At 36.2% G+C, this 12,763-nt stretch overlaps 1 protein-coding gene across 1 annotated transcript in view; it reads right to left on the minus strand.

Annotated features, from left to right (window-relative positions):
• Window positions 1-5,206, minus strand: part of TBX5 (T-box transcription factor 5) — a 58,159-nt gene extending 52,953 nt beyond the window's left edge. Inside the window, exons 1-2 of the mRNA XM_075276605.1 lie at window positions 5,163-5,206; window positions 429-589 (exon numbers count right to left, since the gene is read on the minus strand). Coding sequence (XP_075132706.1) covers window positions 429-575 — 147 coding nt within the window. The 5' untranslated portion in view covers window positions 576-589; window positions 5,163-5,206. The remainder of the gene's footprint in view (window positions 1-428; window positions 590-5,162) is intronic.
• Window positions 5,207-12,763: the final 7,557 nt, after the last annotated feature.

Here is a 12,763-nt window from a genome sequence, read left to right on the forward strand (position 1 = left end):
CTATCTATCTATCTATCTATCTATCAATCATCTATCTATCTATCTATCTATCTATCATCTATCTACTATCTATCTATCTATCTATCTATCTATCTATCTATCTATCCATTCGTGGTTACTTCACTCTACCTTTTTTTATAGAAAACTGTGTCCGGAGACTGTATACATGCACAGACTATGTACATGGAGTCAGTAAAGTGCAATAACTTGGTTCTTGTAGATTTATCCTTCCTAGTTTTATGAAAATGGTCTCTAGATGACACGGAATGACACGGCTTTGTGTTATGGTGTGACTACATTCACACGTGGCTACATACACACACACACACACACACACACACACACACACATATATACATATATATTGTCTTAGTCTTCAGCTTCATATTGTAGATTCTTGCTATTTCTAGAGGTGGCCGGGTGCTTACCTGTTGAGTAAAGGCCGCTTGTGGTGAGGTGGGGGTCTTACTGCTGGCCCCTAGCTGGCTATCCTGCTTAGGATCACACTGCAGCTCCTTGGGGTCTGGTTCCACTGGAGTATCAGGCATCCCATATCCCTCATCCGTGTCCGCCATATTACACAGGGACCCTGCAGTTTAAGCAGATGTAGGTTGTATTATATACAGTACGTGGATATCAGTGTCTGTGTCTACTCCATACAAAGCTGGCTTCAGAGGGAGTAGGAGGCCCTATGTGTACTACTACCCAGCCCATTACTCCAATTATTAGTTAATGTATCGCCAACAGGTTATTTATTCATGTACACCACTGCCCCATCTACCTATCTATCTATCTATCTATCTATCTATCTATCTATCTATCTCTATATTCTATTTCCATTCACAGTAAAGTCGTGTATTATAAAATAATAGTTTATAAGAACACTTCGGAACATTATACTATTTAACCATACAGAGCATGTATTGGGTGGTCTATATAGCTGAACATTCATACTGTATAAATACTGAAATTGTATCGCCCATCTTCAATATCTATTTTACTACAAGTATATAAAAAACAACACAAGCACCCTCTACAATAGAGTTCATTGAAACCCATAGATTTAATATAGTAAATACATTCAAACCGTACGCAAATGTACGATTTACTATTGTATATGTGTGTGTGCATTATATATATATATATATATATATATATATATATATATATATGTGTGTGTTCTATTACTATCCTGTTAATGTACAAAGACAACTCATGTGCAGCCTGTATAGTGCTCATGTGGCTGCTCCGTGCAGTTCCTATAGGCACAGCCTTTGTACTGTATATACATTTCCATCTACCTCATTAACCCCCCAAACTATATCCAGCTGACATTACTAGCAAGGAGCCAGTGACCAGATAACTGACATTCCTTCAGTAGGAAGAAGACACTTTTACTGTCTGCGGAAGTGGCTGCAAACACAAATACTCATTTTATTCACTATGGACTCTATGGTGGCTGCAGAAAATGTAAATCTTAAAAATGCCTCTCATATATATATATATATATATATATATATATATATATATACACACACACACACACACACATTTATCTGTATATCCATACTGTATCCAACTTACTGGCTACTGGTTATAAGTTTTAGCATACTTGAAGTGATCCATATTTAGGGGTACCCACTCCTTCTATGTAGTTACACTACTTTTATCCATACTATCACAGGTAGATGAAAATGACAAAACTTCATATTATAATTCTAATATTTCTAATATCATCCAGCATTCAGACAACTTTTTTAAGGCTCTGGAATTATTGTGTTTGTATTACTTTCAGTCTCTCGATCTAGAAGGATGTGCATTGTCAGACAAGTTAGTAATAGATCATTATTTATTTCTATTTTTTCCATATAACTAATTTCATACTAGAAGTAAGCAAATGTCAATATGAGTGTAAATGATGAGAATAAGCTGTGTGTACAAAGGAAATATGGCAATAGTAAACGTCACATTTATTACTTCAATTGTATTTCCTACCAATAATATTTTTTTTTATATCCATGCGAATGATATATGGACAATATACTCAGGCCTGCTGAATATATACTGAGTACTCAGGGTCTACCTTCTAGTGAAGTGAAAGTAATAGCATTTATAATATTAATAATAGTAGTAGCAATGGGAATGGTAATAATAGTAGTTATAGATATTAATACACGTAATAGGCAGTATACAATAATAATAGTGCATCGTAATAATAGACAATAGCATAACTAATAAGTATTATTATTATTATTATTATAAAACATTATATATATATATATATATATATATATATATATATATATTAGCACGGATTATAGGCAGTAATAATAATAATAATAATATTAAATAGTAATAATACATAGCTGTACAAGTAATAAACAGTATTATAACAATAGTAAATAGAAAATATATCTAGTCGTACAAGTAATAGGCAGTATTACAATAATGCTAATAATTCTAAATAGTAGTAATAGATAAATGTATAAAAGATAGACAGTATAAATAATAGAAAATATAAGGTAGCTATTATTACAATAATGCTAATAATAGTAAATACTAGTTGTACATAATTTTAATCAATGGAAGTATTATAATAATAGCAACAGAATATATATATATATATATATATATATATATATATATATATATGTGTGTGTGTGTGTGTGTGTGTGTGTGTGTGTGTGTGTGTGTGTGTGTGTGTGTGTGTAAAGTATAAACAGAATATATATATATATATATATATATATATATATATATATGTAAGAGGCAGCATTACAATACTATTGTTAAGGCTAAATGGTAGTAATAGATAATTGTACAAATATTAAGCAGTATTATTAGAGTGTAATATAGCAGTGTAATAATCATGAGAAGAGTAGGTTTAGTGGAGGAAGCCTGCACTGGCAGGCACAGAGAGCTCCAGGCTCTGGCCCCATACAGGGGCTGGGGTAGGATTTAGGGCAGACCGTACCTGGACTCCTTTGTCGGCTGAAGGCCCTGCTTTATTCCTGCAGCTTGTAGTTTGTGGAGTGTCTGAGCTCTTGCAGTAAAGATGGTGCAGGCTGGATTGTGGCACAGGAATGCATGCACAGCCCTTATCAGATAGTATGGAGCAGTGTGGTGGTAAATGTGATCAGAGGGGCAGGGGAGTCTTCCTCATCTCAGCCCCTGCTAGATTTGCTGTGTGGCTGCAGCACAGGTCGGGCTTTCATTCCCAGACACAGAGGATCCTTCCCTGGGAACACTCAGATAAATCCTGGAGCTTGTCTTATCGCCTGCATGGAGGCAGCAGCAGGGTCTTCTTCCAGCTAGAGATGGGGACACGGTTCTGGCGATAGGGTTACAGGAAGGGCAGCTGTGATGATGATGATGATGATGAGGATGATGATGATGTCTGAGCCTGATCTATACTGTGTCTGTCTCTGCCTGTGTCTATTCCTTCCTCTGCTGTGTGTGTCTCTGGATCTCTCTCTGGAGGGCAGTGTGCGCCGAATACACAGAGAAATCCAAGCAGTGCTATTGCACACAGCCCTGTGTATTGATGGGGAGGAGGGGAGAGAGTGGGAGCAGTGCAAGTGTAGACACTGCCCAACCAGCCACACTTACTACTACTACCTCACTCATACTCACACTCATACTCGTCTCTATCTCTCTAACCTTATTTCCCAGGCTGAGGTTATTATCTACAACATACCTTCCTTTAGTTAGTCCTCCTAACCCCTGCCTGGTTAACCCTTTCACTGCTGTACACGCACAGGAGACAGGACGTTTCCTGTAGCCCCAAAACAAGGGTACTGAACAATAATGGTAATATTGTAATATTGTGACTGTATATAGTCTCTGTGCCTTCCTCACCATGACTGGGGCTGTAGAAAGAGACATCAAAAGATGTAAAAATAGAGTCCTGAGTCCCAGGAATGCTCCAACTATTTAACTTGATGGTACAATGTATACAAAGCAGCAGGTCCGGCCAGAATAAAATAATCAAGCCGTCATACTGCAAAGGAGATTGGTTTTATCTGGATAGTCCTCTCCTTCCCCCTCTGTATCTGCTGCCCTCTGCTCAATAGGGAGCATCCCTGCTCTCCTTACTTTCTTAATCTTTCTTTCTTTCTTTCTTTCTTTCTTTCTTTCTTTCTTTCTTTCTTTCTTTCTTTCTTTCTTTCTTTCTTTCTTTCTTTCTCTCTCCCTTCTTCTTTCTTTCTCCCTTGATCTTTCTTTCTTTTCTTTTCTTTTTCTTACTCTTTCTTTATGTCTGTCGTCCTTCTTTCTTTCTCCCTTCATCTTTCTTTCTTTCTTTCTTTCTTTCTTTCTTTCTTTCTTTCTTTCTTTCTTTCTTTCTTTCTTTCTTTCCTTCCTTCCTCGTCTGGTTTTCTTTTTTTCCATATTTGATACCATGTTCCCCTCTGCTGATGCTAGCCCCATTCATTGTAAGCCTAGTACTTCCACCCCAGTATGCCCGCCACTACAGTACCCATAATACATATAGTTATAAGGACTACAATTGTGTACACAAATTTATTTATACACCACTTTCTTACATGCCATGCTTCTGTGCAGTATTAAGAAGCCAATGATACTTATTAAGCATAAGAAAAAAGTCTGTAGCCTACTAGTGCTGGGGCTGCAGTAAGTGACATGATCGATCTCCATGGCGGCGGGGGCTATTTATTTATGGGAGAGGGTTTCAGGTGGACACTTCCCTTCCATCCCTCACACTGACAGCATTGGAGTAAGCACATCTCAGCTCAGAAAGACGCAGAAGAGGCCTGGCTGCTGTTATTGGCATAGATAGCATCTCTCTACAACTATCCTTAACCAATATGAGGGCTACTTAGTGCTAGATAAACAGCTCTCTGTACTGGGCATGGAGCAGGAATCTCTCTGGTCACGGTCATTCTATCTATCTATCTACTATCTATCTATCTATCTATCTATCTATCTATCTATCTATCTATCTATCTATCTATCTATCTAAATGTACATACTCAAGAGCTGTATGCGCACCTATGTATGAATAGTAATATATATATGTATATATATATATATATATATATATATATATATACATACATATATATATATGATTTGCACGTGGCACACTCCAGCACACAGCACTCACTCCTGACCCGCAGTTCTCCGGACTTTTTGCCTCTTACCGTTGATAATGTGGCGCACGTGAAGTAGATGTGGCGCAGCAGTGGCAGTATTAATACCTCCTGGCTTCTGGATACAGCTAGTGGCAATGAAATCTTCCTCCCTTACTGAGGAAAAGCTGGGATAGTAGGAGTATAGTCAACTTTCAGAAGCCTGTAAAAAAAATGAAATATTGTTGTTTATGGCTGGTGAAGGCCGAGCATACAGAGGGTTTGTCTGAGGAGGCAGACAGTGCACCTCCAGGGCTCGGTGACGTCATCACATGTACCCCTGTCTGCTGCAGGGATGTGCTCAGCCTCTCTCTTTGCCAGCCTTATCTCTATACTAAGGCTTCAGTAACAAGTAGAATATACGAGGATATTTTACTATATGAGAGGGAGAAGGAGGGCAGAAATACTCCTGGCTACTTGGGATTTTTATTTCAGTGCTTGCATACAATGAGACGTCAAATGAATATACTGACACCTAGCATGGCCAGCTATATATAGCCAATGATAACCTGCCTGAACCTTCTCTCTTTCACTGACTAATTATTTTCTATGATAAAGACTCGTTCATTGCGTCTGCCCAGATAAACCCTGCATTAACCCGTGAAGAGCCACAAGCTGCCCTTAGCTCTGTTTATTTTCTCTAGTTTGACTGATGTGTTATCCGATGTATATACTCTTATATACTCTTATAGTTGTTAATTTGGTAGAGTTTTTTTTTTTTTTTTTAATAATCCAGATAGGAAAAAGAAATAACACACAGACATTAAATCTAAATAATACAGTGTGTATATATATATATATATATATATATATATATATATATATATATATATGTATGTATACGGTATGTATGTAATATTATTTATTTAGAAACACATAAAACTAAATATATATATATATGAGTATGTAATAATATACAGTAATATAATATAATGTTATATATAAATATATATATATATATATATATATATATATATATATATACATGTTTGTGTGTGTTACAGAGATTTTCTTATATATATTTTTCCCCAAACTGCTCTACCTCTCCCGATCCCATCTATTGTACCCCCTAGCTTCTCATACCCTTGCAGTTAGACTTCATCTTCCAGGGCTGACAGGAGTGGCAGCCGTCATCCACCACAGCTTTTATGTGACAAAAGCCAAACTTTTTTTTTTTTTGTTAATTATTTTTTCCCATTTTCAAAGTTTGGCTGCGACCCATGAATAGACTTACAGTCCAACCTCAATTATCCACCTCTTGGAAAAAAAACACACACAATAGTCTGAATGTTGCTGTAACTTGTATGTCATTCCGAGTCATTCTGCAGAGTAGCGTTAATATTCCCGGGCTCCCTATGGAATAGGTATGAATCAACTCTCCAATTTTCTGTCTTTCCCTCCATTACCTATCTCTGGCTAAGACATCCTATCTTAATATTCAGCTATTCCTGTCCCTATTTGATTGCCCCTTAACCCTTACACTCTCCCTCCTTCTTTGATATTCCAGTTGACAACATTGGGAATGTCAAGACATTAGTTGTTCTAATTCTGACATTAACTTGACTTGGGCTGCCAGATTGTCTGCAGAATGAAAGAGGAGTCACCAGGCTTACCACGAAGTCTTACAGAGACATGATGGAGCACATGTAACAATGAAATCATGTGAGGGAAGAATGGAAGGGTGAGAAGGCATTTCCTTCATTTACTGCAGCACAGTCATTACTCAGCATCGCCCATTATATATATAGATATAGATCAACACAAGGAATCTGCTCATATTTACTATATATTTACCCAGATTACTCTCTATCTATCTATCTATCTATCTATCTATCTATCTATCTATCTATCTATCTCTAGATGTATACACATCAAAATGAACAGAGGAAAAGTCCTAGATATGCCATACCTTTCCTTATTAATGTATTATTATTAATATTATTATCATTATTGTTTGTGTTGCTACATTGTGGCTTAGTTTCACTCTTACAGAAGCCGCTATATTATCAGATAGTCTATTTGTCACTAGTGTTTTTCTATGGACAATGTCATCTATCAGGGCTTATAATAGTATACAAAGTGCAGTCTGTATATATTAACCCTACAAAGTTGTATGTTACTGGGCACAATATATCTATATCCATTAGATTGCACCATATAGACGATAAGAAACTCTCCAATATGTAAGATTTCACTGTCCGATGTCGGTAGTAATATTATCGATAGACAATACACAGCAAATGCAGCATTGGGCACATGTACATATATACATACACAGACACACACACACACACACACACACACACACACACACACACACACACACACATATATATATATACACACACACACACACACATATATATATATATATATATATATATATATATATAGACACACACAAATATATATATATATATATATATATATATATATATATATATATATATATATATATATATATATAGTATGCTGAATTCTATGAGACTTCTGGCTTCTTGAGTCGCAGCCTGTGAATCCAATCTGCTCTAGAATAGGCTCTAGACTCCTGGCTTCCAGTCCATACTCCCATGAGGCTGAGTGGATAAACACTTAGTCAACACCTGGATTAAGATTTTAGACCGTTAATGTAAAACAAAAACGAGCTCTTCACATTGTAAGCAGGAGAAGTGAGAGCCCAGGTGGGTGATTTAAGCACATCTACACAGCTCTCTCCCTCCTCATATCTGTCACATTCTCTCCATATACACACAATATATATACATATAGGACATGTCTCTCTCTGAGGCATAGCTTGTAATCTATTCTACATTCCTACAATTATTCCCCTCCTGGCTCTCGCACACATAATACCAGGTTGTAACTTCCCTGAACGAGTTAATGTGCTGAGCTCCATGTCCCCTTAGTCTGGGGCAGAAAAGCCCTCTGCTACACTTAATTAAAATGGTTTACCAGGGAGAAAAAAAGTTGTTTTTCTGGTTAAACTGAAATCCAAGTTGATAGCCAGCAGTCGGAATAGGAAATAAATGGATGCTTGTCATAGGTTATGGAATATATTAGGTATGTTTGGGGGAGATGCAGTGGGGATGTAGTTCATAAAGTCTAGGTTTTTCCTTAATCCTCCATAATAAGTGCATTCTGCTTTACATGTGATTGAGGTTATTACACCGATTCAGCTCATTAGGGGGCCCTGAATGGCCCGTATTCTGCATATACATACAAGCTTTGTGCAGGCCTGTAAATCATCACTTGTAGTGTGCCAGGGAGGGAAGAAAATCCAGCACTCCCTATACAATATATAGACCATATATGTGTGTGTGTATATATATATATATATATATATATATATATATATATATATATATATATATATATATATATATATATATGGAGGGGGTAGCATTGCACATAGTTACATACATAGACTCTCCATCCCACCACTCCAGAACCAGCACTTGGGCAGAGCCCCTGCCTCTACTTTTATTGTCCATCACCCAGGTTTCCTGTGCAGAGTTCCTCTCCCTTATGGGCTGCTTTGATCCTCCTCACAATGAGGGTGCAGTGCCCAGTCCAGTCCAACTTCTCCCATTAAGTACCAATAAAAAAAGGGTAGTTTTGGTGGGTTTCAGTCTGCAGCAATTTGCTTTTTATGGTTCACTTCTACAAGACCGAACACATGTTCCTGTGAGCAGGTTCATAGATGCATTGTAAATCAAATGAAAAAGAGGCTTTTTATGAGTTTAGCAGGAAATGGAGGCACAAAATCAGATATATCACTGGCTCTTATGGGCCTTATTTTCATTTCCCTGGGTTAACCCACTCCGAGCCGTGCTAGATAAGAGGCAAAGTCCAAGGACTATGGAAGCTAAAGACTGAGGAAACCTTGTAGATCTGTAACTCCAGCTATAACTGATCTCAATGTCCATTCCTTAAATACTCTCATTGTCAAAGTGCTATACCTTTTTATCATGGAAGAATAAATACATTATCTATCTATCTATCTATCTATCTATCTATCTATTATCTATCTATCTATCTATCTATCGTCATCATCTACATCTATCTATCTATCTATCTATCTATATCTATGTATTTTATATTTCTGTTTGTTTATCTATTTATTTATCTATTTATATCTACTTATTTATATCTATTTTATCTTTCTATTTGTCTATCTATCTATCTATCTATCTATCTATATCTATGTATTTTATATTTCTGTTTGTTTATCTATTTATTTATCTATTTATATCTACTTATTTATATCTATTTTATCTTTCTATTTGTCTGTCTATCTATCTATCTATCTATCTATCTATCTATCTTTCTTTCTGTTGTTACATGTCGGTGAAAGTTCAATTTTTCTGGCCTTTTATAGCCGAATATCTCGGTAAATTCACTCCCAAAAATAGGTAGCCCTCCTATGTACAGCCGCCGATCCTTCCAATATTATGTCAGGCACAGACCAAATACATGTATATACAGACTAGTAATAATATTAATAACTAGCAGCACACATTACTATAAGGTAGGTGCTACTACATTCCCTAATATTTATATATAGTGCAGTTTTTTGCTAATATAGTTGCAAAGTCCTCAATGAGACAGATCACTGTGTCATGTCCAGACTGGGTCTCTTCAGCTATTTACTTCATATTTTTCTTCGACGTACTGGAGAATTTACTATCTCCTATAAACCAGAGAATTATATCTCAGAGAGCTAAAACTTCATTACATGTCATAATATTACAGTATTAGTCAGCAGATAGATCTCTTTGTCTTTCTGACAGATATTGTATTCCTAGACACAGTACACTTGTATTGTACTGTACAAGCTATAGCACATGATGTACATTCATATCTTACATTATTGTCATTAATAACTTTACTTCTCAGCTGAAATATACTTTAGAATAAGAAGTAAGCAAAGCTGTCGTTTCCATAATATTCATTACTTGACCAATCCTTCCTTTTTTTCTACTAAGGATATTTCTGTAGGTATTTGGCTTTACTTGTGTTTTTTTTTTTTCTAAATTTTTCATATAATTTCAAAATTGTTTAAGTAAACCCGGTCACGTGATCAGAACCCGAAAGTCTGACCTGTATGGGGTACAACAGAGCCCACTTATTACTTCGGCGTATGTGTTACAAAATTAGGAATTTTTATCGTTTTGCTTCCTTCTTCATAACCATACAATTAGAATTTACTCGTAGTTACACGTTCCTTTCCATTTTAGTTGTATATTGTAAAATAATAAAAAAATAAAATAAATCTAAATGTATATATACAAATACACATATTTCTAAATATATATATATATATATATATATATATATATATATATATATATATATACACCAGTAAATTTGATATAACTAAATATGAATATACGGTATGTGTAAATATATTTAATAAGTTTCTATTTATGTGCATAGACATATGTATTATATATATATATATATATATATATATATATATATATATATATATGTGTGTGTATGTATATATATGCACACATACATATATATATTATACACACACTCACGCACATATATATATATATATATATATATATATATATATATATATATATATACACACACACACACTCCCTCTCTCTGTATGTGTGTTTTTCCGTTTCATCTTCTCACTATGAACTACTTTTTTCTTTTGCTTAGTTTATTTTTGCATATAAATGTAGAAATTGGAAAATATACTTCTATCCCCCAGATATTGGTAATAACCGGTGGGTTATGTAATATCCATTGGATATCTATATCTATATCCCCGCTTCTGCATTACTGTACAGTCCCGCACACAATCTATTCCAATGCACTTGGGTCGGGATTGTACTAGTCAATCACTTGCAGACTTTGATATAATATTCTAATATTTTATAGACTGATTTTCTCCGAAGTTCTGTAAACTTTCCCTGTTGTCCTGACATAGAAGATAATTTCCCATTGTGCCTCCTGGAAAGCCATTTTTTCTCTTCACCATAGTTGGACTTCAGAGTTGATATTCTTGTAAATATAATTTGTGTATATATTGGTAATATGATTTTATTTCATCCCATATCAGCAGCAGCAATGATGCAATGTAAATAAGGTGTAATATATACACACATAGAATGAGTTGCAATGAAATGGCAGCCCCTCCTGGCTGCTCTCCCCTGCCTGTAAAAGGGCTACATAGTAAAATATATATATATCCCTTCATTCTTTCTGCAGTATAGAGACAGTGAATGAATGGCACTGGTTAATGATGCCAACCTGCTTACACTGGATTTACTCTCAGTCTTTTAAAATTCATTTTACGACTACAATTTGGAAGCTGTGGAGGACATTATTATAAAATAGCCATTAACACTCGTGATATGAGACCAGGGGGAGCAGTGCAGGAAGAGAATATACATTGAGTTAGCTCCCCCAGCAGACAGTGTGTTATCAGTGCTGAGGCATCTCCTCCTCATCAGTGCCCCCTCTCCACCTCTACCATCAGCTCCCTCTTACCTTCTCTTTCTTCTCTCTTGTGTCCCCCCCTCTCCACCTCTCTCCTCACCTCCACTCTTGCACAGTAATTCTCTATCTACCTAGTCCACAAAAGGTCTATTTAAGATCAGAAGTGGCTTATTTTTCCCCTATGATATATTCTCTGTCTGCCTAGCTCCTGACCCCAAGACCCTCATTAGTGATATCTGTAGGCCTTTTTCAGGAATAGCTTGTGCCTCAATAACAGAACTTATCCCTGTAACAGGAGATCAGCACAAGTCAACTCTGGCTTTATGTGACATGCAAAAACAATGTTGTGGTTGTAATTAAAAGCTTAAAAAGATATGGCAAATAATTTAGAGAGTGCTCTGGAGAGGAGAAAATAGGTTAAGCTGTGGCAGAACCACAGAAAGTGCCGCCATTCATTGTATAGAAGCAAAAGTTTGCAGTGGGTTTATGAAGCAGGAGGTTCTGGGTGATGCTGGGATCTTATTTACTAAGATCTACTTTGTTTACAAGCTGTACTAAGGAGTGCCGAGTCTTAAGAATATGGTTTTATGTTTAGTATCTCTTAACATATAAAAGTGGTTTTCGCTGAATAGGTGATCTGTAAAAATGTATTGGTGAAAAATTATATTTTGTCTATGAGTATTACATTTCTTTAATTTAGGAACGGCAAACAGTTATACAGCTCAATGGTAGAAAAAGGGGGTGTAGAGTTAGTGGTATAGTTGTAGTAGTGGGCAAAGTTAGCAATCATCATTGGGCCATCGCTAGGAGCATCAGGGGGCCCAAAGGCCTCTCTAGAACATAAGTATATACCAGTATTATAGATAGCACATGGTAAGTGGGAGCCCCATTACAGATTTCGCATTTGGGATGACTCAGTGGTTAGCACTGCAGCCACGCAGTGCTGGAGTCCTGGGTCTGAATCCTGTCAAGGACAACATCTGCAAGGAGTTTGTATGTTCTCCCTGTGTTTGTGTGGGTTTCCTCCCACACTCCAAAGACATACTGATAGGAAAAAAAATGTACATTGTGATCTCTATATGGGGCTCACAATCTACAAAAAAAAAAAAAGTTTTTGCATTTGGGCCCAGGACCTTAATGTTACACATCTG

Source organism: Leptodactylus fuscus, chromosome 1 (genome assembly GCF_031893055.1).
Source record: "Leptodactylus fuscus isolate aLepFus1 chromosome 1, aLepFus1.hap2, whole genome shotgun sequence".
Classification (NCBI taxonomy): domain Eukaryota; kingdom Metazoa; phylum Chordata; class Amphibia; order Anura; family Leptodactylidae; genus Leptodactylus; species Leptodactylus fuscus.